Raw genomic sequence first — 23,456 nt, 5'->3', positions numbered from 1 at the left:
AAAAAAAATGTTCTTGATTTTTTATGTACCATTTTGTCGGCATAGTTAACATATATATTCGTGCCAATTGCAGCTTTCTAGCATTGATAGTCCCTGAGAAAAACCGCAGACGGACAGACAGACAGACATGGCGAAACTATAAGGGTTCCGTTTTTGCCATTTTGGCTACGGAACCCTAAAAACCAATCTTAAGCAAAAATTTGATCAAAAATATCTGAACACGTTGGGGGACAAAAGGTCCTCGAGTGGTGGCCACGACCCGGAGGATCAAGCATTGACAGGACCCACTTGGAAAAAACGGTCCAGCGGGCCAAAGTAGGTTGCTAGGTACCCAAAAATGTTCGCCAGGAACGACACGAGTACAGATGTAATGAAACGTCTTGCCATCGTATTTTGTTGTGCTTTCTCATCTAGCTTAGCTTACTGAAGTTTACCAAAGCTAATTGAGACAGAAAGATAAAAAGGAACTTATAAGACAAAATACAATAGAAAAACATTATTGAATAGATCTGTAGATGCATATGACATAGGTATATGTAGTGCCACGAGAGTTGAAGTGATGATTACACACACAGCTGCAAAAAGAACTGATTGCATGAATGAATGATTGAATGAGAATGAATGAGTTAATGTCAAAATCCTGCTGTCATTACACGACATGTTTTGCGTGCGTGACCTCACCTCAGGTGGCACTATCTGTACGTGAATATGAGTTGACAAATTTCCCCGTAAAAAACTCTTAAATATATTGCAATTAATTATCATAAATTGTGTTCTGACTAAAATTACCGCCGTCACTAAAACAACGCCTTCTGGTTTGGGTATTATCCAGCAGTATGTAAATGATAAATTCTCAGAAGAAAACACACATTAAGGAATCCATTTATTGGCTTCGTCTCAATACAATAAATTATTTATTTTAATTTCAAAACTACACACAGACACCAATTATATCAGTATAATGTTTATAATAGACTTACATTTAATTTCTGTTAACACTTAATAAATCGAACGTAAGAAATATTACCCTTTAGTTCATATTAAATTTTTAATTGTTTAATTCTGTTTACATATTTTTTATAACCCGTATTTTTCTTATTTAATTTGTAGATACCGGTAAGAAGCTCAAACAAAACCCCAAGGCAAGTGTTGAAATGTCGATTAGCATCTTTCAATTTCCATGTGATCAATTAATTACTTTGACATTTATAAGTTTTTTTATTTGGTACTTGAGTTAAAGTTTTTTTATCAAAAAAGATTTTTTTTAATAACTCAGCGCATAAAATGAAAAACAGGCACAACGTGGATATCGTCTATTATATTTATATTATATTTATTCTGAAAATTCGCACTTTCCTAAACTGCTGAAAACCGGTCTGATTTGCATAAAAGCTGAGAAACAATTTAAAATTACTTAAATATTTATTCTTAACCCGTATGGAAACACCCATTTCTGAACTAATCTTAACAATCCATTCCAACATTACAATCTAAAACATGTAAACACCACAACTACCACAGTTGACAAAATTAAGGTTAAAAAATAAAAACAGAAATACGAGAAAAACTGTATTATAATTTGAGAAAAATAAAAAACTACAATAGTATTTGTCTAATAAACATTTCACAAGCAAATAGCATAACCCACATACATACATTTAATACACATAGAACAGCATAACTTTCGAACACTTGGTTGCAGCTCAAACAAGCAATAAAACTACAGCACTTAGCCAACATATCTAGAAATACAATCAATGGATTTAGAATCAAATTATAATTATGAAGTTTTTCGATGATTCAAGTAACGAATCCATTGTTATAACTGATAACAGCAGCGACCGCTAAAGAGGTGGGCAGGGGGGGGATAGCCTCCCATTTTGATTAAAAGAAGAAAAAGTGGTCGTACCTACGTATGAGAATTGACCTAAGGAAGCTGTGTCCAAAGAAATTGGCCGCCCGTCCCCCTGCTACTGTCACAAAGTACTTCCACAGTGTAATAAATTAAATAGTAATAAAAAAATAACTTTTTTTATTAAATATTAACAGCACGTCAATATGAGAAAAAGAAACGTGTGATTTTTGAAAACTACTATACACATCTAAATAGTTACACACGGACATCTCCGTGTATTAACGTAAAATAGAACGGGTTGGACTGAATTTTATTTTATCAATTCGAACCCGTTGTCTCCATTCACGATTCACACCTAACACATACAACCTATTATTCAGCTAGCGACCGAAGCAAAACACAACGTAACATAAAATCACAAAAATAATCACCAAACTTAACAGAATCTACTGTTAGCTAGCAAAAAACAATTATAGCTCGTTACCAAAGCAAGCCTTATAAGCGTTTCGTATATAATTTATAAATTCTTTATGGGGTTACTCTTTACACAAATGTCAAAGTAAGTTGCAAAAGTTAGTTAAATTTTAACTGAACGTTACGCCACTAAGACTTCTTCAAGAATAATAAAGTAATATTACCCCATAAAGAATTAACAAAGGTTCATTCTGAACTTTAACCTTTAGAGACAGTCATAATTTTTCATAACTATAACGAATTAAATTGGAGTAACGTTAAAACAGACTTAAATTTAAAATATAAATCTATTTGAGAAGGATGAGTTGTGGATTTTTAAACATCAAAAAATCCTAAGAAAACATGTCTAATTACAAACCTATGCCAACCCGACCCTTAACCTTATTCCGAAACCGATTATATATTTTCACAATAAATTATTTATTTAGATATATTTTAATATTTGTTACAAATTTAAATAAAGAGGTATGCATGGAAGATGGCATTATTTTACCATTTTTAGCACGTGTCTCAAGTAAAGGTTCAAAAATTTTAGCACATAACAGTCATTCGTTATCAGTCAGCGTAAAAAGAAATGCATAGCTTCCCTGTCTTATCCAATAAACAATTAAAAATTAATAGTGAACAATGACAAAGAAATATTTAATTGTTGTGACCAATCAATGATGAGTACCGTTACATGGTTACTTAATTTAACCTTTTCGACAAGAAGTCTAACTATGAAGTAAACCAAGGCTGAATATTTTGCGATTGTTTGTCGATGGTTTTATTTCGCATGCTCTCTGATATCTCCATCGTTGAGGTAACATTAAAAGGTTAAAGTGTGACATTTTTAACTAATGTACCGTGTAGGTACACCGTTTAGGATAAAATTTTCAAATTTAATTAACGAAGGTTCTGATTTCAGAATAATAGTAATTTATATTCCGAACCGTTATTGAATAATATTTTTTTATAATAATAATACAATAAGTTCTTATTTGCTAAATAATTACCCAGTAATTTAAACTACCTTATATATAATATTTCGAGATAACACAAGTGATTTTCGTTAATGTTTATAGGAAATTTGTGTTCATTCTGAATACTCAAACATATTTACCTGCGATAGTTTCCAAGTCAGGATCACGTTTTTGTGACTTAAATTTTTTTCACATTTGATTACTTAACCATTTTTCTTCTGTGATTTGGTAAGGTAGGAGCAAATGATCATAAAAATAAATATGATGATATCATAGTGATAGAATTCAATTATTGTGGTAAAGAGTAAAACGCTGCATTAACATTTTGAACTCTACTACATAGTAGTAAAAGCTATAATCCTCCGGTAGCTTTGAAAGTTACTCCCTGTTTCACCATCCATTGATTGAATTTATTTGACGGCCGTCTCTGTTTGTTTTGTTCGAATAGACGGAGACGGCATCACATTTATCCGTCAGTTAAAATTAATCAATGGGTGGTGAAACAGCCCCTTAAAATCATGATCATCATTAGGTACTGTTAATACTGAATTATAAAATATAACAAAACTATTGCACAATCTGACAATAAAAAGTTCAATTTTAATGAGCGCCACAAACTGTTCAAATTGTACGCTTAGAACGAAATAACAAACTAATACTTTTGTCTTTTGGTGGGAGCTGTGAATAAAGTATATAAGTATAACAACCGTCAAAAATGTGGTTGAAATTCGGACTACTAAACTGACAACACAGCTATATTAAAGATTCCGAGGTTTGGATAGTCTCGTGATACTAGTAATCCTAGAACCACATGTATGAAAATCTATACAGATGCCAGCTATCAAATACGACAATGGAATCTCGGAATCTATAAGAATAACCGCCTTAGTTCCACCTTTTACGCTATCCCATTTTTTATTGTTTTGAAAGTGAACATTTGAATTTACATAATCTTTAACCATTAGATCGGTGAATTTGGAAGAGTGCGCACGCACTAAGCGGCCAGGTCACAAATTAAATACCGCACACATGTAAGGACGAACCGCCAGCGGCCAATCTTGACCAGTATTGTGCATACGGGGGCGCACAAACTACGATGTCTCGACAAACATTTTTAGTATTTAGTAGCACTTGTTGTCGCAATATGGCCGCCAAGTGCTTTAAAGTGGTAATGAAAAGGTTTTATACCAACATAAACGCGTCATGGACATTGCGGTTAAAAGGTTAAAAATGATTTTTAGCAGGATTCTTTTACAAATCGCTAATGTAGCGCAATGAATTATCGCTTTAAATCCATTTTCACACGAAGCGCATGCTCGTGTAGAAAAGGCTTAACAGTTAATTTCTCTATTACATCTATGATTTAGGGAGTTTTTTTACATTTATTATAGGAGAGTCAATGTTATAATTATAATTTATAGACTATTTATACTAATTGCTTGTTTCTTTTGCCTTGCTTATAGTCATATTATTAAATATTGCAATAATTATTTTCTTATTTTTCATAAATAGGTATATTTTGCGGTTCTTTTACGGTATTTTTTTTTAAATAATTAGTTAATCAAGGCAAAGGAATTAGCAATAACAAGACTAGAACAAGTTTTATGTTTTCCTTTCGAGGTACATATAGCAGGATATGTTACACCTTCCAACATTAACGCACTTTTATAGAAAACTCTGCGATTTTGAACACCATTTGTTATATTCTTAAATTCATAAACGCCAATCAAACCCAAGTAAGGGAAAAAAGATTGTATTTATCTAACATTTGGTTCTTTCTTGGAAGAAATACACAAAGTAATTTTTATTACTAACGGATCCAAAAGATCGGTGATAAAAGTAAAATGCTAATGGATTAATTTAAACAAATATCACTTATAAAACAACAGCTAGAATAAACTGAAACAGCTTGGTCCAATAGCATCGCTTAAAACCAAAACAGTTGAGGCAGTGAGAGTCAGAAAGAATCATAAATGTTTAACAATTCACATCCGCAATAATCATCGAATTTCAAAATAATACATCCAATTTACTGCGAGTATAACACACATAAAATTATTTCGTTACTGTGGCGCATTGACTTAAGTTCACTGCAATTTTACTCTTACAATTCGTCGTTTTTTTAAACGCAATCAAAAACCGCTGCGTTTTCCAGTCAAGTGCGCATACGCAGACGTATAAAGAAATACAATATTAATTGCGATACCTCGGTGTAGCGTAGCATCTAAGGGACCATGTTGAGGATATTTCGGTTCTCCAGTGACTCTTTGAGGGCGTAGAATAGTTGCAATTGTTGTTCTGGCTTCAGGTTGTATACCTGTAAAATAAAGAATATACTAGGACTAAATAATAATAAGGCCTGGTTTTACTAAAAGACTACCCAAAGTTGTGCAAGAAAGCTTGCGCAATGATAATCCAGCAGGGTGCCCATTTTCCCAAATTGTTGCACCCTTCTATTGGAAGGCTGAAAATGTTTCTCATACAAATTAACATCATAATTATCTTTATCTACATGCATATCATAACTTCCCTATTATATGTTCAGTAACGACTATCAAATGGCCTTTATTAAGAAACCTGGAATTGCAGGTGCATCTTAATGTTCACATTAAAGTACAGTGCATCTTAATGTTAAATTAAAGTATCGGTAATACTTTTTAACAATGCAACCTATCTGTACATATTGTAGAAAACTTATGACATGCTGTAGATAATTTAACCTGCAGTTTATTCAAATGAAAAAAGTCGGAAAGCAAAGAAAAAAAGTAAAGTCAAAGTCAAAAGTAAAAGAAAAGTCAAATTCATTCTGAATTATTGACCATTTTATAGAAGACTTATGATATGCATGTAGATAAAGTTATGTATGCGGCTATACATAATTAGGCATTAAAACACTCGTGTGTTTATTAAACCACACTCGTACTTTAATGCCTCTCATTATGCACCAGCCACATAAATAACTATTATTCATATAGTCCGCGCGACGGTTTAAGATGCCTCGGGAAAAGTGGAAGGGGCATGCGCAGTAGTAATTTCTTCGGTCTGTTTGGCGGGGGAAGGAGAGTGAAGGGCGGGCGGGCGTCGACGCCTACACGTTATTGGTTGATCAGTTGCTCTCCACCGCCCACGCTCCGTTCATGCGTCTCGTGTTCCTTTTCGTACTATCGCGCACAGATTGTTTACTTAATTAATTGTATTTTCATTTACGTTGTAGTGGAAAAAATGCCGAAAATTAAAGATTTAACCAGGCAAGCCGGAAAAATGGTTTACGACGTGAACTGTTATAAAAAAAAAACAACTAAAATTGTGGGTAAATTAAAGGAGGTAAAAAATACAACAGCAGCCACCACGTTATCATTAGAGGAAAATTTGGCAACACCTATCCAGCATTTACACCTATTGCAAAAAACCTTCTTCGATATTAAACGATAATGTAGTGTCAACACTGCCGGATGACTTATTTTTTTCCCTCTTATTAAATTACACTAACCTAAAATTTATTTTTTTCTGATATATTATTTTGTTAAAAGATTTTGTGCGCGATTGTACTCATGCGCCATTTACCCCCACCAGCTTCCCTGAGCCATCTTAAGCCGCCGCGCGGACTATAGCTTGTATTTGTCACTAACGATCGCAACTCTGAATCATTTAAGTTCATAATGCCATTAATCGTACATATTTTTATACTACCATTTATTTTCATATAAGACTTTGATAATAAGTCATTCAACTTGCATAGGTTAGGTAAGGATTGCGTCAAAGTACGAAGCGTCTCATCTTTGCGAAATAGGAGTTTCGCTTAGCGGAGGTGCGTACCAAGACATAGTGATTTCTCATCCATCAATTTTTGATAGTAATAACATAACTGCCGTGTTTCTATGAAGGTGCTAATATATAGAAAGAAAAGTGACTGACTCATCATACGCTGTCCTGAGATTACCTGTTGCAGCAGCTTCTGCGGCGTGGCGGTGCGGATGAAGCTGGTGATGTACACGTTCACGAAAGTGGCCATCAGGAACTGGCAGTCGAAGCGGTCCATGATGCCGCCGTGCCCGGGGATCACGTCACCAAAGTCCTGGAGACGGGAGAACTGGATGTTAGATGGTACGTGGATGACTACTTGGACCGTTACACTTCAGATATAAACTCGACCAAAGCTTCCCTTAGGCGGAGCGGAGACGAGCGGAGTGGAGAGGAGACGTGTAGAATCGACCATTCATATTACTTGAAATCCACATCTCGGAGACAAGATTTAATATGATTGGTCGATCGATCCCTACAAGTCTCATCTCCGCTCCGCTCGTCTCCGCCTCAGTGGAGCCGCAGCCTTACACCTACCTACACGTATTATCCAGTTCAATGCTCGCCGTGTAATCGAAATTTAGGTAACAGCCCGATATTTCAAACGTAATAAGATTTTAAACCTTGATATCTTTTTTATAAATATAATGCACAAATTATAAACAATTTCTCTATCGTGTCATTGTAGATTATAAAACGTGTAACATTTTTCTTCCATACAAAAACATGCTGGAAAGATTTACCGAAAAATCAATCCTTATTCTGCTCACCTGTCGATTACACACAATACCGACAGACGAAATTAAATAAAACCTTGTAAATAATTACCTTGATCTTGAAAGCACGTTTGAAGCCAGAAGCGAAGAATCCTCCGAACGGTCCAATCACAGAGCTAAAGATGCTGAGCGCCAGCGAGTGAATCATGAAAGGATACATGTTGAACTTCTCCATGCCGATCTGTAAATAATTATTTTAGTAATTAATAGCAATTACGTTTTTTAACACGCTTATTAAATCTTATTGTTGTATTTACGAGTACCGTTACGCCACGCGTGTAGCACCTTAGGGTATTTTACCCTAAATTTAGGGTATGTTTACATGTTTAGGGCATATTTTAGGCAAAAAAAAATATTTAGGTTATTTTTTAGGGTAAAAGTTTTCGAATGAAATGTACGATTTCAAAAAAATACTGCAGATGACACAGAAGCCAAGACTATTAAGGGTGCATTCCAAGAATGTTTCGAAGCGGTGTAGTAGTTTAGCTATTGGTTTATTAATAAATTGCATTTATTTCCTTAGTTTTTATTTAAACCAAATTTAGGGCAAAAATAATTAAAGTGCCTAATTTAGGGTAATTTCGCGTAGCGTAAGGGTAAAAAAAATATCTGAGGTGGCAACACTGCGTGTAGGACAGTATTAAGTCGGCCTAAATAATAGACGTCATCCATAAAATAGTTCTTTTAGGGTCGTCATCATCCAAATCGATGATAAGGACTAAACAATCTCGTTGTTTCTTGCCAGTTTCTTCTCAACAGATTTTTTCCCAACAAGTATCTACCCACATAGATATTTTCAACGTTCATCAGCGCTTGTCGATACCAGGGTAGGCAGGTGATTGATAGTTTGAGCCGCAGCAGTGCGCCACCAGCTACCTACCTTGTCTACTCAATGCACGCCATAGTAGCTTAAGTTGAAGAAAGACCTTCTCACTTTGGCTTTGAAGCAGCACAATTTACCCAAGCACTAGTTGGTTGGAAAAAGGAAGGATGACAAGTACCTATCCTACTTATATTATAAATGGGAAAGTTTGTGTGTGTATGTTTGTTACTCTTTCACGCTTAAAATTTGGTATGTAGATAGCTGGACATCTGGAATAACATATAGGCTACTTTTTATCCCGATATTCCCACAGGATAGGGTTAAAATTACGAAATAACAACCGTTGGGCTTAGAGTCACGAAATTTGGCATAGTGGCTTTTAATGCAATGTCAATGAAAACCAGGACGTAACTTTCGGAAATTCCCACGGGAATTTTGTAAAATCCCGGAATTTTGAATTAACTGCTGTATATCATGATTTACGCGTGCGAAGCCGCGGGTAAACTAGTACAAAGATAATTAAACTCACGATCTTCATGAGCGGCTGCATGAACTGCGGTGGCGTGTACTCTTGCAGCCGGAACAGCAGCGAGGGCTCGCAGTCCATCGTCATGCGGCCCAAGGAGTCCGAGTACTCGATCGGACACACCAGGTAAGGGTATTGGGACATCAGGTACGAAAGCTGTAAAGATGAATTATTATCTGTAAGATCTAGCTGATTGTTGCTGTTTTCGTCAGTATCTTCATTTCATTACTGAAGGTCGTGGGGGTCGAAGGGATGACTCGTTGCACTAAGCTTCTCCATGTTTTACTATATTCCGCAGTATTTATTGGTTCAGTGATAGACTTAATTAGCTTTGCCCATAGGGTAGGTGAACATCATGAGAAAGTTTAGGGCCTGCGCCCTCTCATCAAGCTTAAACTTTAGGCTATAGTTCTTGACCTGGCTTATTCTGAGACGAGAACTGTGCTCATCACTATGAATTTTTTAAGCTAGATAAAAAGAAAAATATAAAAATTTGGCTCTAGAGACTTTATAGTTGTGGATTTTCTCGAGGTATCTTTAAAACGAATAAAAATATCTAAATAGTTTACAATAAGCTTATTGTGGATCCTAAGATTCAAGATATCAGCTCCACTGTAACACAAATTCTGTGTTTTAATAGCACTTAGTAATGTGTTGCAACTCGTGCCTATGGAAATAATTGTTTCATCGGTTAAAACTATGCTCACATCTATCATCAACCCATAATGCAATTTAACTTTGGTCTCGATTATCCTATGTAACCTTTCAACCATCCCAGTTGTATACGGATCTAAGTTGTTTAAAAACTACGAAATCAGTCGATTGCTATATTTCTACAGCAAAAAGGTATTCGTTAGGTAAATATCAAACTCACCACAAGTCCAAACACAACTGTAGAGAATCCTCCTCCAATGAAGCCCTCCCAGGTCTTCTTGGGGCTCAGCTTGATAAGCGGAGTCTTGCCGAAGAAGAATCCGAAGACGTAAGCCATTACGTCATTACAGATTATCATGGATACGGGAACTATGAACCAGATGAGACCTATAGAAAAAGGACAAACATGACTTGAAGGAGAATTCATGCAAATGCTCTGTTTTTGATCGATTTAGATGATTATAACTGGTAAAGTTGATGAATGGTGAGCAATAAGGCATTGAATCCTTGCTGTCCATTACAGGATACTACTGTGCTTAACATGTGCATGATTGGTGCCGTCAGCCTAAATACGTATTAAACATCCAGGACTCGAGAACAAACATTCGTATTATTCATACAAACATTCGCCCCGGCCGGGAATAGAACCCGAGACCTCAAGCTTCGTAGTCAGGTTCTCTAACCACTTGGCCATCCGGTCGTCTATATCTATATATCCGGTCGTCGTTAGAAGTTAGAACAGATATGTCCTGGTAAATTCAATAACAACATGCTGTACGAGCTACGTAATGGCAGAAGCAAATTATAATGGTATGGTAGAAGCAAAACTTGTTAGTTTTTCGTTAAATATAACCAAACAGTTGAAACGCCACAAATAGAACTTCGATAAGGTGAAATAAACATCAGCAATCTCACACGGAGTGTATTTAGGCTACGATTTTATTTGTACGTTTGTAAAGCAATTAGTATTGGAAAAATCTATTTTTTTTCAACGGTAATCCTGTTTAACCACGATTCATTGATAAGTTTCAGTTATTATAAGTGCTACATATCTTATAAAAATCTGCTAAATCTGTTTCATTCAATCATGATCGTTTGAGAGATTTGTCTTATACGTGTAACAGACAGACAGACGTACTTTGACAGTGGTGTAGCGTGGCGGGGCATTACACTTTCTGTTTAAAATAAACTGACCTGACCTAATGTTTGTTAACAAACGGATAATCAATTTAAATGTTCGTCGTCCGCTAACCCAGTTGCGCTCGTTGCGAAGTATTTACACTGTTTGTTTGATGACAATATTGTAAGTAGAAGATTAGGTACCGTATCCGTTCGTTACAAAGGACATAGATCCAAATTGGGGTTAGACGAATACCTAAGTATCATAGGCCTGCCCTCGTCGGTCCCTGTCGGTGCCCTGGTCGGATTGTAGAGGTACATTACTTTTTATAAGCTGCTAGACTTTTGTTGAAGTCATAAAATTATACCTGAAATTAAAGTGATTTGGTGTAAGAAGAGTGAGTGAGTTGAATTAAAAATTGTATTAAAATAAAAAATTGCGACATTGTTCGATCCTTTTATTGTATTTCAATCCAGTAAAATACAGCATATCCTAAATTGATAAGATAAACCGCACCTTGAAAATTAATTGTAGAAATTTATGTTCGATCTTCGGAATGGCTGTATTTATGTGATTAATTAATCCCCGATGTGTTGATGATTAGTTTGACCGCTATGTGTGTCTGTCTGTGGACCGTAGCTATTAAACGGGTGGACCGATTCTTAGACATGTATCATCAAAATCGGTGTAGTCATTTTTGAGATATTGATCTTTGAAGTGACAAAGTCGGGGTTTTCCAACTTTTTGTTGGTTAGGTAGGTTAGTTCTTTTTTAGGGTTCCGTGACCGAAGGGTCCAAACGGAGCCCTATTGCTGTCTTTCACGTGTCCGTCCGTCCGTCTGGCCGTCTGTCACACAGGTTTTACAGTCAAACGGATGAAGCAAAAAAAAACTATTTAAAAATACCTATTTTTATAGGTTTTTAAAAATATTGAAAAAACAAAGGAATGAGAAGCCACCAAAGTCAGCAATCTTTTTATACCTAATTATTCTTCCCATTCGCCCATGAACTTGAAATTATAAAAGTTATAATACCTCCATATGAATAGTGAGTGAGGTAGACGATATTTAAAGGTAGATTTGGGGGCTGTTACACCATCCATTGATTAGTGTTAACTTACGGTTAAATGTGATGCCGTCTCTATTTGTTTTGTTCGAATAGACGGAGACGGTATTTCATTTAACAGCCAGTTAACACTAATCAATGGATGGTGAAACAGCCCCTTAATCTCATTTTTGACATTACTATACCCATGCAAACTCAGGGCGGGCGGTTAGTACTCCAAAACTATCCCAACGAGAAAAACTTACACCATCTTGATGGTTATTTGGACTACCAATGTTTCATTCTCAAGGCGCCTTGGCTCTAACTAAACAAAACGCTACATTGTAGCAACTACCCAAGAAGTTCAAGATATTAATACATTCACGCAAGCAGGAATTCATAACAGTCTTTCATATTACGCTCTGTCAGCTATTAATAGCTCTTGTTTATGCAACTATAGTTTTACTACGCATTGTGCACGTTGAGGCAGTCCCTCGCTGTATCTACATATATCTATTCGTATCTACATGTGGAGTGAACAGTCGAGGGCATAAATATCTATGGTACTCGTATCGTAGGGAATTCTCGTGTAATCTATTAATTGTCATCATCATAGCCTATGCACGTCCCACTTCTGGTCCCACGCGGATTGGGTACTTTCATACTCACCATTTAATTAGCAGGTCAATAGTTTTTTTTAACCGTAAAATTCGTGGTCAATTTCAAATTTAATGCACATGAATTTTGAAAAACTCAGCAAGGCGAACCCGAATTTGAACCCACGATCCTCGTCTTGAGAGTCCACAGGTCAAATCACTATGTCACCATGGCGCCACTAGGCCACCACGGGCAATTGTATGTCTCTACAATGAAGAGTTATAGTAGTCTAACTTTCAAACACCAGTTGACCGTAAAACACGTTATAAAACAGTATAGCCCCCTTTAACCACCCCTGCCTAAGCCCGTGGCCTAGTTACGGCCATGAAAGGTTTCCCGGCCCTGACAATGTCTGTCTCACCATTAGACATGTATATTGTATATCACAGGCTTTATCTACGGAACATGTTTAGAAATAGAGACGTAGTTGTGCTTGTTACGTGACGTTTGATCAGATTTGTAATACAGGAACAAACTATTAACTTTAGTCAAAAATCCGTGATGTGCAGAGTACTGACTCTACTGAGAGTCCTGCTCCTAAGTAAAACGTACTCGGTGTGAGGTCATTTTAGATTGGTTGACAGACATAGACAGAGTACCTACTTCATATTATATTCAACTTGAAAAAAAAAAACATCACAATCAATGTACCCGTTTGGAAACAGAACTATGATCATTTTTTGAATCAGGCGTTACTTTGCGGAGGTTCATATCAATGAAACAGAACTATGAAGCCAAACACACAAACATAACGGTCAAATTCATAACACCCTTCTTCTTGCTCGAGGGTTAACCTAACCTAACCTAACCAACAAAAAGTTGGAAATTTTTTGTCACTTCTATATCACAAAAACGGCTAAACCGATTTTGATAAAACATATCTTAGAACCATCGCTAGAAAACCTACTTTCAAATGAAACAAACCGTATTCAAATCGGTCCACCCGTTTAAGAGCTGCGGTGCCACAGAAAGACACACAGACACACATAGCGGTCAAACTTATAACACTCCCCTTTTGGGTCGGGGGTTAAAAATAGCGGATGAACAATTTTGTTAGGCAGTCAGTGAGATAATTTTCTTGATTGATGAGTTTAGTATCTTCGTAAGCAACACTTCGCACCGACTTCAAACTGGTATCTAGATTAAGGTTAAAAAACTAGTAGGTACCTAGGTTAAGGTTGAATAAAAAAAGGGTTTATTATTTTTTGCTTTTCCGTATTTCCGGCGTTTTTTTATATTAAGAGTTAGATAAGTCCATATTTTGGCATTAGACTGTACACAAGCATTGCCACTCTCCTCATCACTCATCACGTAAAAAGTTTAGACGACCCAGTGGGAATCAAGTTGTCGCGGCGCCATTTCAATATAATCAGAAACATTTGCAGTTAGGTATAGCGAAATGCTTTCCCAGTTCTAATAACACTCCAATATGTGGAGCCGCTAAGCCATGCCCATCGAGATAACAATCGAGTGCTAGATAAGATTGCCGATTGATAATTGTAATAAATAATTTGGAATATCGCTCACAGTCGTTAGGTATGTTAACGTGACAGTGTTTTTTACCATCAATTCTTAATACTCGTAATCCCTACTCCAGTCCTTATTAATATAATAAATGCGAAAGTATGTTTGTTACTTCTTCACAATTTAATCGCTTAATTAAATTAAGGACATATGATAGTTTTATCCCGAAAAATTAAATAGTTCTCGCGGGATAGCGAAAAACGAATTTCTTGAAGACGGAGTCGCGGGAAAGCTAGTATTACAAATGCGAAAGTATGTCTGTCTATCTGCTACCACTTCAAGGTTAAACCGCTGAACCGTTTGATTGAATTTTGGTATGAAAATAGATTGAAACCCTGGGAAGGACATAGGATAGTTTTTATCCCGAAAAATTGCATACTTCCCGCGGGACAGCGATAAACGAATTTTTCGAGCGCTTCAGTCCAAAAATCCTCTTCGAAGTTATCTAATGACTCAAAATGAGTTATGGAATGCCTTGTATTCGGAGAACAGTTTGTCCTTAGGTCGATTTTAAACTTAACTTTAATTAATACAATGACGAACCAATCTTTAAGTTAAAAAGGTCATGGAACGATTAACTATCGCTGCACTATTCAAAACCAAATCACAAACACTTGGAATAATACAGAGCACCTAACCTATTGTAAGGTGACATGCTATTGTGTTTGTGATTGATAACCTTACTTACAAAAAGACGTATAAACAACCCAGTGATCTTTCAAATTTCAGACTTGCACGCTCAATTTCAAAGTCTAAATTAGAAGTGTCGTCCGAATTGAGCTAAGACTGTTTGTAGTTACTATACATCTCCCATTATTGTTAGAAGTGGTTGCATTCAAACATTTTTTACATATCTTGGCAGTTAATGTCAGTCATTGCCAGTTAACGGTTAATGAAAATGACACTTTAAATGGATAGTTGGAGCCGGAGCAAAGAAAGACATTACATATGTTATTACTGACTAGATGTTCGCGAAGAGTTATTTATCGACCCCGCAGGAACTACGGAATTTTCCGGGATAAAAACTATTTAGACGACCGTATAGCCCAGTGTTTAGAGAACCTGACTGCAATGCTTGAGATCCCGGGTTGGGCCCCCAGTCGGGGCACATATTTGGATGAAAAATGCGATTTTTTATTTAATGTAAGTATGTCTATCCGATGCCTAGTATCCAAAACATAGGCTTTTCTTACTTTGGGACTAGGTCAATTGGTGTCAAAGTGTGATATTTATTTATTATGTCCTCCTACCCTGGGTGGAAGTCAACATCCATCTAGATTCACCATAGGCTAGCCTTATTTTACGGAACAATTGTTATAACACGCACTTTGAATATAGAAATATCTAGCACCGGTTCGGAAAAACCTGGAGAAGGAACCGACAAGAAAGTGTTTTTTTTTTCTGAACAAATCTACAGTATTAATTACGTCCAATTTAAGGAATTTAACACAGTAGATACACGCAAGGCGGGGATTGCCAATATGAATCGGAATTATTTCAAAACATGTGTATCTATCCATGATATTATAATCATTAAGACCTAGAGGCAATAACAAACGGACATGTAGTGTCACGCTAGTGGACAATATGTCACTTACCTATTGCTATGACGTATATAAACTATTTATCACGCGGACCCATTGTGCGGGCTGTGTGCATAATGTTTAATCATTCGTCGTATGATGACAATTTCAAAGCCCAATGATTAGTTTTTAATGTTGATGTGATGAGATGACTAATGCAATTTTCCTTTTTTTTTTTGGATACCTAAATCAGTTTAGTCCAGTTTTATAATGGGACCACAGTACAAAATAGGAGCCGTATTCCGTCTCGGCAGGGTTCTTGATATAATTACCTACGCCGGCTCGGTACACAAACGCGCGATAGGGCTGCCTACTCTACTAACTGTCACTCTTCAGTTACGTTTTTTTTTTTTTTATGGTATAGGGGTCAAACGAGCAGGCGGATCGCCTAAAGGTAAGCGATAACCGTCGCCCATGGACACCTGCAACGCCAGAAGAGTCACAAGTGCGTTGCCGGCCTTTAAGGTAGGAGTACGCTCTTTTCTTGAAAACTTGAAGGTCATATCGGTCCGGGAATACCGCAGGCGATAGTTCATTCCAGAGTTTTGCTGTGCGAGGCAGGAAATTTCTGGAAAAACGCACAGTAGAGGACCGCCAACCGTCTAAATGGTCAATTTTAATGGACGTTTTTATTATATTATATTAGATGAATTTAAACATCCGTACACCGACCAATGTTTATATCGTTGTGACATATTAAGGTACGTAATAAATGCGCGTGAGTCCGTACGTAACCGCGGAGCACTCGCGACAGATGGTTGCCGAGGTATGCTGAGAATTCGTGGCGCGTAATAACTCGCGTTCCGGCCGTTTGTATGAAGACGGCGTACTGCTCCTTTTTGTACTGTGATGGGATGGACCCGTCGAGGGTATCGTAAAAGGCAACTAAGGGAGCTGATGTTCACTCAAGTGGGCAGTAGCACTCTCTATTGACAAATATGAACTCCGGACTCCAGAACTGCGGTGTAGGCAAGGGGATACCACCACACTGTTTTCTCAAGAAAGTCTGAAGGTTCACTCATCATCATCATGTCAGCCGAAAGACGTCCACTGCTGGACAGCCTCCCCCAAGGCTCTCCACTCAGACCCTTCTTGGTGGTTTACCGACAGCTCCCGGTCCGCGGACTCCATTCGAGAACCTTCTGACCCCATCGGCCATCAGTCCTGCGAGCAACGTGCCCCGCCCACTACCACTTCATTTTCGCAATTCTTCGTTTACTACTGATCCTCAACTGAAGCACTGTCAACAGTGTAGCGGTTTAAAAGAGAAATTAGACTGAAAAGGGTCTTCATCTTAATCAAGACTTGACAAATTTCAGCAAGTTTTTGTAGTGATAATTTTACTACGAACTCGAGATATAGTTAAATAGCAAAATCTATATTCATGTCGCAGGGAAATGGCCAAAACAAAGATTTGAACAAATATCTAAGGCATATGACCAAATGACGCAGGATTTTTAAATGACGAATCCATTTTATCATCATTTGCCTAGAAAAAATCGGTTATTTGACCAAATCCCAGATTTTGTTTAGTGAAATGACGATGTCGCACTAGTAATAAACGGGCAAACCTTGTGTCTTTGCTTCGTGACGTTGATCCTCGACACTTTACAAACTCCACCATCGCTAAAGTCACAATCCTGTTGAACTAAACCTTCACTCACCTTCGAAGATGTTCTGGATGATAAGATAGCTTTGCGTGACGACGATCAGCAGCGCCACATGCGTCCAAGCGAAGAGGCTGAACTGTCTCATATAGTAACGCTTGACGAGAGACAGCACGAACCAGACGAAGCCCACGCAGTAGAGAGAGAAGGAGATGAAGCGATGGTACGTCACCAGGAAGTGTAGATAGTCCTGTTGACAAAAGCATAAAGTCAGCACAGTCCAGTGGCGTAGCTAAGTAACAGGCCCTGGAGCAAAAAATAAACTAGGGCCCCAACTAAACTTTTTTAAATCGTTTGTTCCGTATTCGTCGTGTTCCAAATTCAACGTACTCCAGATTTGTCATTTATAGTTTGTAAATCAGAGTCTGAGGGGCCCCCTGAGCTTGGGGGCCCCGGGGCACTGCCCCGTCTAGCCCTCCGGTAGCTACGCCACTGGCACAGTTGCCATGAAATTTTGACGCAGTAAAAAGAAAGTCAAAAGTACATTTGGCAACTGGCCCGCCGAGCTCCTTTACGTGTCTTTTTTTACATACTAGCGGTTTTGGAAAGACCATCATTGCAAAAACGTCCGTCTGTCGAGAGCCTTTTTCTCAGCAACCAATGGAGCTGATATCAAATACTCAAGTCTGCTACCTCATGAAACAGTGGAATCTCAAACTTCTAAGTCAACGCAATCAAAACATACAGTTCGTAAAAAACGGAAACACCGTTCCATACAAATAGTCGTAACTGAAAAACCTACAGGGTACCTACTTCAGGGTGTCCTAGAAACTTGATAACAAGTTAGAATGAAAATCTATTTTTTTTATATCTATGCACACTGCGCACATTTTGCTTAGGAGAGGGGCTCTGCTAACACTGGATATTCATTGATACCTGCCTTCAAACTTATATGCAACTCTCGGTGTGCGAGTACGACCCGCACTTGGCAAATTTATGTCATGAAATAAGCTCTAAAACATCAAAACTAAAGACCAATCACACAATACAAGGCAAAGCAGAAAAAAGTACCTAAGTGAAAAATATTTTTCCAACGATACCAAAAATAGGCTTGTAAAACAATTTGGTCTTAAATTAAGTAGGTCGCAAAATGCTATTCAATCAAGCAAATTGCTTTTAAACGAGCGCTGGGGTCCCGGGGGTGGTTACGGCGTTTTGGTAGACTTAATGGAAAACATCGAGGTTCAAAAGACACGAATATTTTATACGTTTACCCCTTAAATAACCCAGAGGATTCCATAAACAGTGTTAAGTTAAAGCAAGGGATGTTTTTAAAATTATGGACTCTTATGACTAATTACACTAGTTAACTTATTCCCGCGGCTTTAACCTCGTGGAAGAACAAAAAAAACGATTATTGCAACTTCATGGTATTAATAGAAATAAAAGTATCAATTTGCTAGAGTACCAACTACTATCTACACAATAAGGTATTAAATTAATATTACAACTAGTATTCAGTATTCCGTTCTCAATCCATAGTTCGCCGAGCGACCTTCAACTGTGGATTAGCCTTATGAGTGTCCACGTTTCAGCTCCCGTATGTCATGACAAGGCAGACTAATCAACTTTAAAGGGCCCCATACATAGTAAGATTAAGCGCTTCGATCGGACGCTTCGAAATTGTCAGCCATACACGAAGCAATTGATCGTTACGATCGCTGCCATACACGGAGAAATTTATAGTTACGATCGATCAATTAGGTACTCGTTTGAAACGAAACAATAAAGTCTCTTGAGCAGAAATAATTAGATGATTGCACGGGTTTTTGTTGCGATTTCTGATATCGTCTTCGATCAAGTTGACAATGTTGACATACACTATCGATCGGTCGTTTCGATCGGTTTGCAACGACGGATTGTAAACATGAATCTTACCATGTATGGAGCCCCTAAGTTAGCTTAGCCAAATATTCAGATTTCAACCAATTCCTTTTTTTTTAATGTTAAGTTTATTGATTTTAAACATGAATTATATTACTGTCAATAGTCACATGCAATTAATAGGTAGTTAAAAAGAAGACAAATTGGCTTAAAAGATAAACAGTAGCTCGCAGACACGACTAAAATATTACATGACTCAATATTCTAAGTATTTATATGAAATATGTAATTTGTTTTCGTCATAATTATAATTATGAGATAATCAGTGGAATCACATGTAATAACTGATTAATGAATTATTTGATATTGATAGGACAATCAATCAAAGCAATATTGAATGAATTGGGGCTCAAAATCCACTTATGCTATACTTAGGTACAGTCAACGTCATAAATAAGTGACCATTTCTGTACCTTGTCGCTTTCAGTCTTTACACAATTTCGTATGGCTTTTCAAACATGACGTTAAAGTGACAAAGTACAAAAGTGATAACTTATTTATGACGTTGACTGTACTATAAGGCAACTGTTCTAATCAACTGTTTGAACGACAAAGATTTTACTTTTTTAACAAAATTTTATAATTTAGCTTCACGTGTATAGTTGTCTTCACTTGTAGTTCTAGGTATGTATGTTACAAGTAAATAACTACTTTATAACGCACTAGCTTTTCTCTCGAGAGAACTATGCAATTTTCCTGGATAAAAACTATCCTTTGTTCTTCCCAGGGACTCGGAACTATACAGATGCCAAATTTCAATTAAAAATCGGTTCAGCAGCTGTTTAAGCGTGAAGAGTTTACAGACAGACAGTTACTTTCGCATTTATAATATAAGTAATTACGATGCTGATTTCTCAAAAAAAAAGCACAAATCCTCTTTAATTTTACAAGCTTTTATCTCTATCTAATCTATTTATATCTAGCATACGGCTTATACGGTTTGGGTTAAATCTGGGAAGTCGTAGGTAACTCGCTTCCAGTGGTGGAATTAGGTTATGGAAATTCTATGGCAAAGCTCGTACAGTAAGTAAATTATGTACTTAAGTTGTTTTAAAGCAATAGGGTTTTTGAATTTTTAAATTTAAGTACCTATTTCGTTTGTTTCATATTTTTTAGATATTTCAGTAAAAATGGTAGCTTAAAAATATTACAACATATATATACGAATGGGCTAATTATTAGCTTTCATTTGATACCCATGTTGTACAATACATTTTTTTTGCAACGACACAGACCTTCATGTCAGCAATATATTTGAGCGTGGTCATGACATTGGAATAAAGTGTCATATTTATGTCGTAATAAACACTAATAATGCATCGTACGATTGATAACTTATCTACGACAACATTATGATTAAGACCACAACGAAATATAGATAGATACCTACTAAAAGGTCAAGTTGACGTTTTGAATATTATACGTGGTACTATTTTGCAATGGCTAAGCGCGAGTCGCCTTATGCAATTTTCCGGGATAAAAACCATCCTATGTCCGTCCCCGGGGCTCAAACTATCTCTGTACTGAATTTCATCTAAATCGGTTCAGCGGTTTGGACGTGATGAGATAAGAAATAAACAAACAGACTTACAAACTTTCGCATTTATAATATAAGTGGGATAAGTGGGATATGGAAGGCATTTTTTTTTGTACCATCAGCCAAATATGTGGTCTTACCACCCTAAAGCTGATAATCGTTTGCATGTGCCTGTCAACTTCAAAGTTCGACTTTAGCGACATATTCATTTCATAGGAACTTGTTTAAACATTGGTAGACCACCTATTTGGCTGATGGTACATTTGACGTACTGTGTGAGCCTGTGACAGACGGACGCACGGACACCCTTTTAATACCGATCTCTAATAATGGCGGTTAAATAGTCTGATCCTAATCACAAAACGATTACGCACGAACACCGACAAACCACTGTCTGGTAGGTACAAAAATATGTTAATATTTTTTTTACTGTAGGTAAACAGTAATGTACCTAGCTACTCGTAATAGGGTTGCCTTACGTCCCGGTATTCCAGCTATTAAGGAAATTGTGGCGGTTTTAAAGCCATTATTTATCGATAAGAAAGAGCACTAGGTAACTGCAGTTGAAGAAAAGTCCCAAAATATGAAATGTCATGGTTAGTCTTTCAAAATTAACTGTGTTAAAATGTTATGGAAAGTCGATTGATCTTGAAGACTAGAACATCAGAAAAATACGAATAGGCACAAAAAATAACTCAATGCCAATTATAGACGAAAAAACTTATCTATCACTCGGTTTTTTTTATCATATTTTAAGTTTCTGTTTGTTTTTACATAATTGATGTCTTACATTATTTAGCACATGTTTTCGTTTGTTAATTTCTTTGTAAATAAAAAAAATATGAAGGGCAACTTACTTAACTATTTATCAAATGAGAATTCCTTTTTTATCTCTAGCAACACTACTTTGACTTGAAGTCTCAGTAAACATTACCAAATTTATGGCAACCCTAACGTACACCAATGTCAAAGGCAGTGTTGTGCGACCGACGGATAATTACGCAACTGCAACGCACTAAGTGGCATTCAGGTGCCGGTCAAGTTGTTAACGGTAGTTAGGTAATAAATACCGATGGGTTTATTTCCATTAATATGGGTGTACCCGCTCTCCATAAATAGGTATATACTCGAGTTCAAAATTAGGCGAACTAGATTGACAACTGAAAATGTTACCAGACACAGCGAAAAAAATAGGCATATTAATATATCGATATAACCTTGTGTAGACGCGGAATGAAAATGTTTGTCATTTTTGGACTTTATTTTCATAGCTTTAGACCTGAAAACGACAGAAAAGATAACAACAAATAATAACGTAGGTAACGAAAATTTCACAATAACGGCAATAATAATAATAATAATAATAAATTCATTTATTTCGGGCAACTTGGCCCATACAGTAAATACCTTACAGACTAACATACATATTTATAATCAATATTTAAAACTAATTTGGTGACAAAACGGCGTGACCCCGTTGAGTCACCGTCCCCGACGTCGCATTCATCTGCGGCATGGCAATAGTTCCAAGCAAACCGATGGCAGTTAAGTCGAATGACATATATGAAATGTCAATAAAACAAAATGGCGGATGGCGTCCTTACCGAAGTTCAAAATTTATTTCAAAATCTTTCAAATAAAATATTTCTTTTATTATTATTTCGTATTGGGTTTTTTTCTAACATCGATATTATTATTTTTTTATCGATATTACCGCACTGGTGTAACTGTGGCAAAATTTGTGTGTAACTGTCAAGTTGGTTCGCCTAATTCTGGACTCGAGTATAGGTAGTTCTACGAGAGTTGAAGTGAATGATTGCATAAAAGTCATTTGTTTTAAGTCTTCTGTTCTGTCTGTTTCTCCCCCAAAACCAAAATTATATACCTAAACAAAACAGTCTCTTCATGCGCAATGTGTAATGGTATCTATGTCGGCGGCCGATCGTAAAATCCGCCAGATCACGAAATTCCTAGGCATATCGTGAAACGCCGCCATTTCATGATATGCCTAAACGTTGGCCAGGCATATCACGATGTGCCTGAGAAATAATACGGCAGATCGATTAGAGCAACGCATTCGTCGATATTCCTAGCTCTATACCGGGCACATCGTAAAATAGTTTCTTATTTGGCCACTGGTGGCGCTGCGTATGCAATGGCGGCCGTGACCAGCTGACCGTGTTTGTTTAGCGCGTGAAAAATGTCGGCGTCGCAACAAAATGATCTTTAAACTGAAAATAGTGATTGAATTCAAAATAGAAGTGCAAAAGAAGCTTTTGAACATCAGCTCCGTTCTTTTTATGTGAATCAAACGGATTCTGTGCACAATGTGAAAAAACCATGGACGTCTGCCCGTATTTTAGAGGTTAGAATTTTGTTGGTAAATAAAGTATTCACTAGTTGTTATTTATTTTATATAGAAAAATTTAGGTACGACGAGCGAAGCGAGGAGTGGTTAGTATTAATTGTGATCACGACGCACGAGCCGAGCGAGCGAAGCGAGCGTGCCGCGGCAGCGGCCGGCGAAGTGCCAGAACCGATATGGCGGCGTTTCATGATATGCCTAGGA

The 23,456-nt window shown here is 37.0% G+C and overlaps 1 protein-coding gene across 1 annotated transcript in view; it reads right to left on the bottom strand.

The window, feature by feature from the left end:
* Window positions 1–870: 870 nt before the first annotated feature.
* Cds (CDP-diacylglycerol synthase) overlaps window positions 871–23,456 on the bottom strand; it is a 30,610-nt gene continuing 8,024 nt past the window's right edge. The window contains exons 5-10 of the mRNA XM_074095647.1: window positions 17,464–17,656; window positions 10,092–10,258; window positions 9,221–9,373; window positions 7,921–8,049; window positions 7,232–7,366; window positions 871–5,608 (exon numbers count right to left, since the gene is read on the bottom strand). Of these exons, the coding sequence (XP_073951748.1) occupies window positions 5,516–5,608; window positions 7,232–7,366; window positions 7,921–8,049; window positions 9,221–9,373; window positions 10,092–10,258; window positions 17,464–17,656 (870 nt within the window). The 3' untranslated portion in view covers window positions 871–5,515. The remainder of the gene's footprint in view (window positions 5,609–7,231; window positions 7,367–7,920; window positions 8,050–9,220; window positions 9,374–10,091; window positions 10,259–17,463; window positions 17,657–23,456) is intronic.

This window comes from Choristoneura fumiferana, chromosome 12 (genome assembly GCF_025370935.1).
Source record: "Choristoneura fumiferana chromosome 12, NRCan_CFum_1, whole genome shotgun sequence".
NCBI lineage: Eukaryota > Metazoa > Arthropoda > Insecta > Lepidoptera > Tortricidae > Choristoneura > Choristoneura fumiferana.
This window is presented reverse-complemented; position numbering and strand designations above follow the sequence as displayed.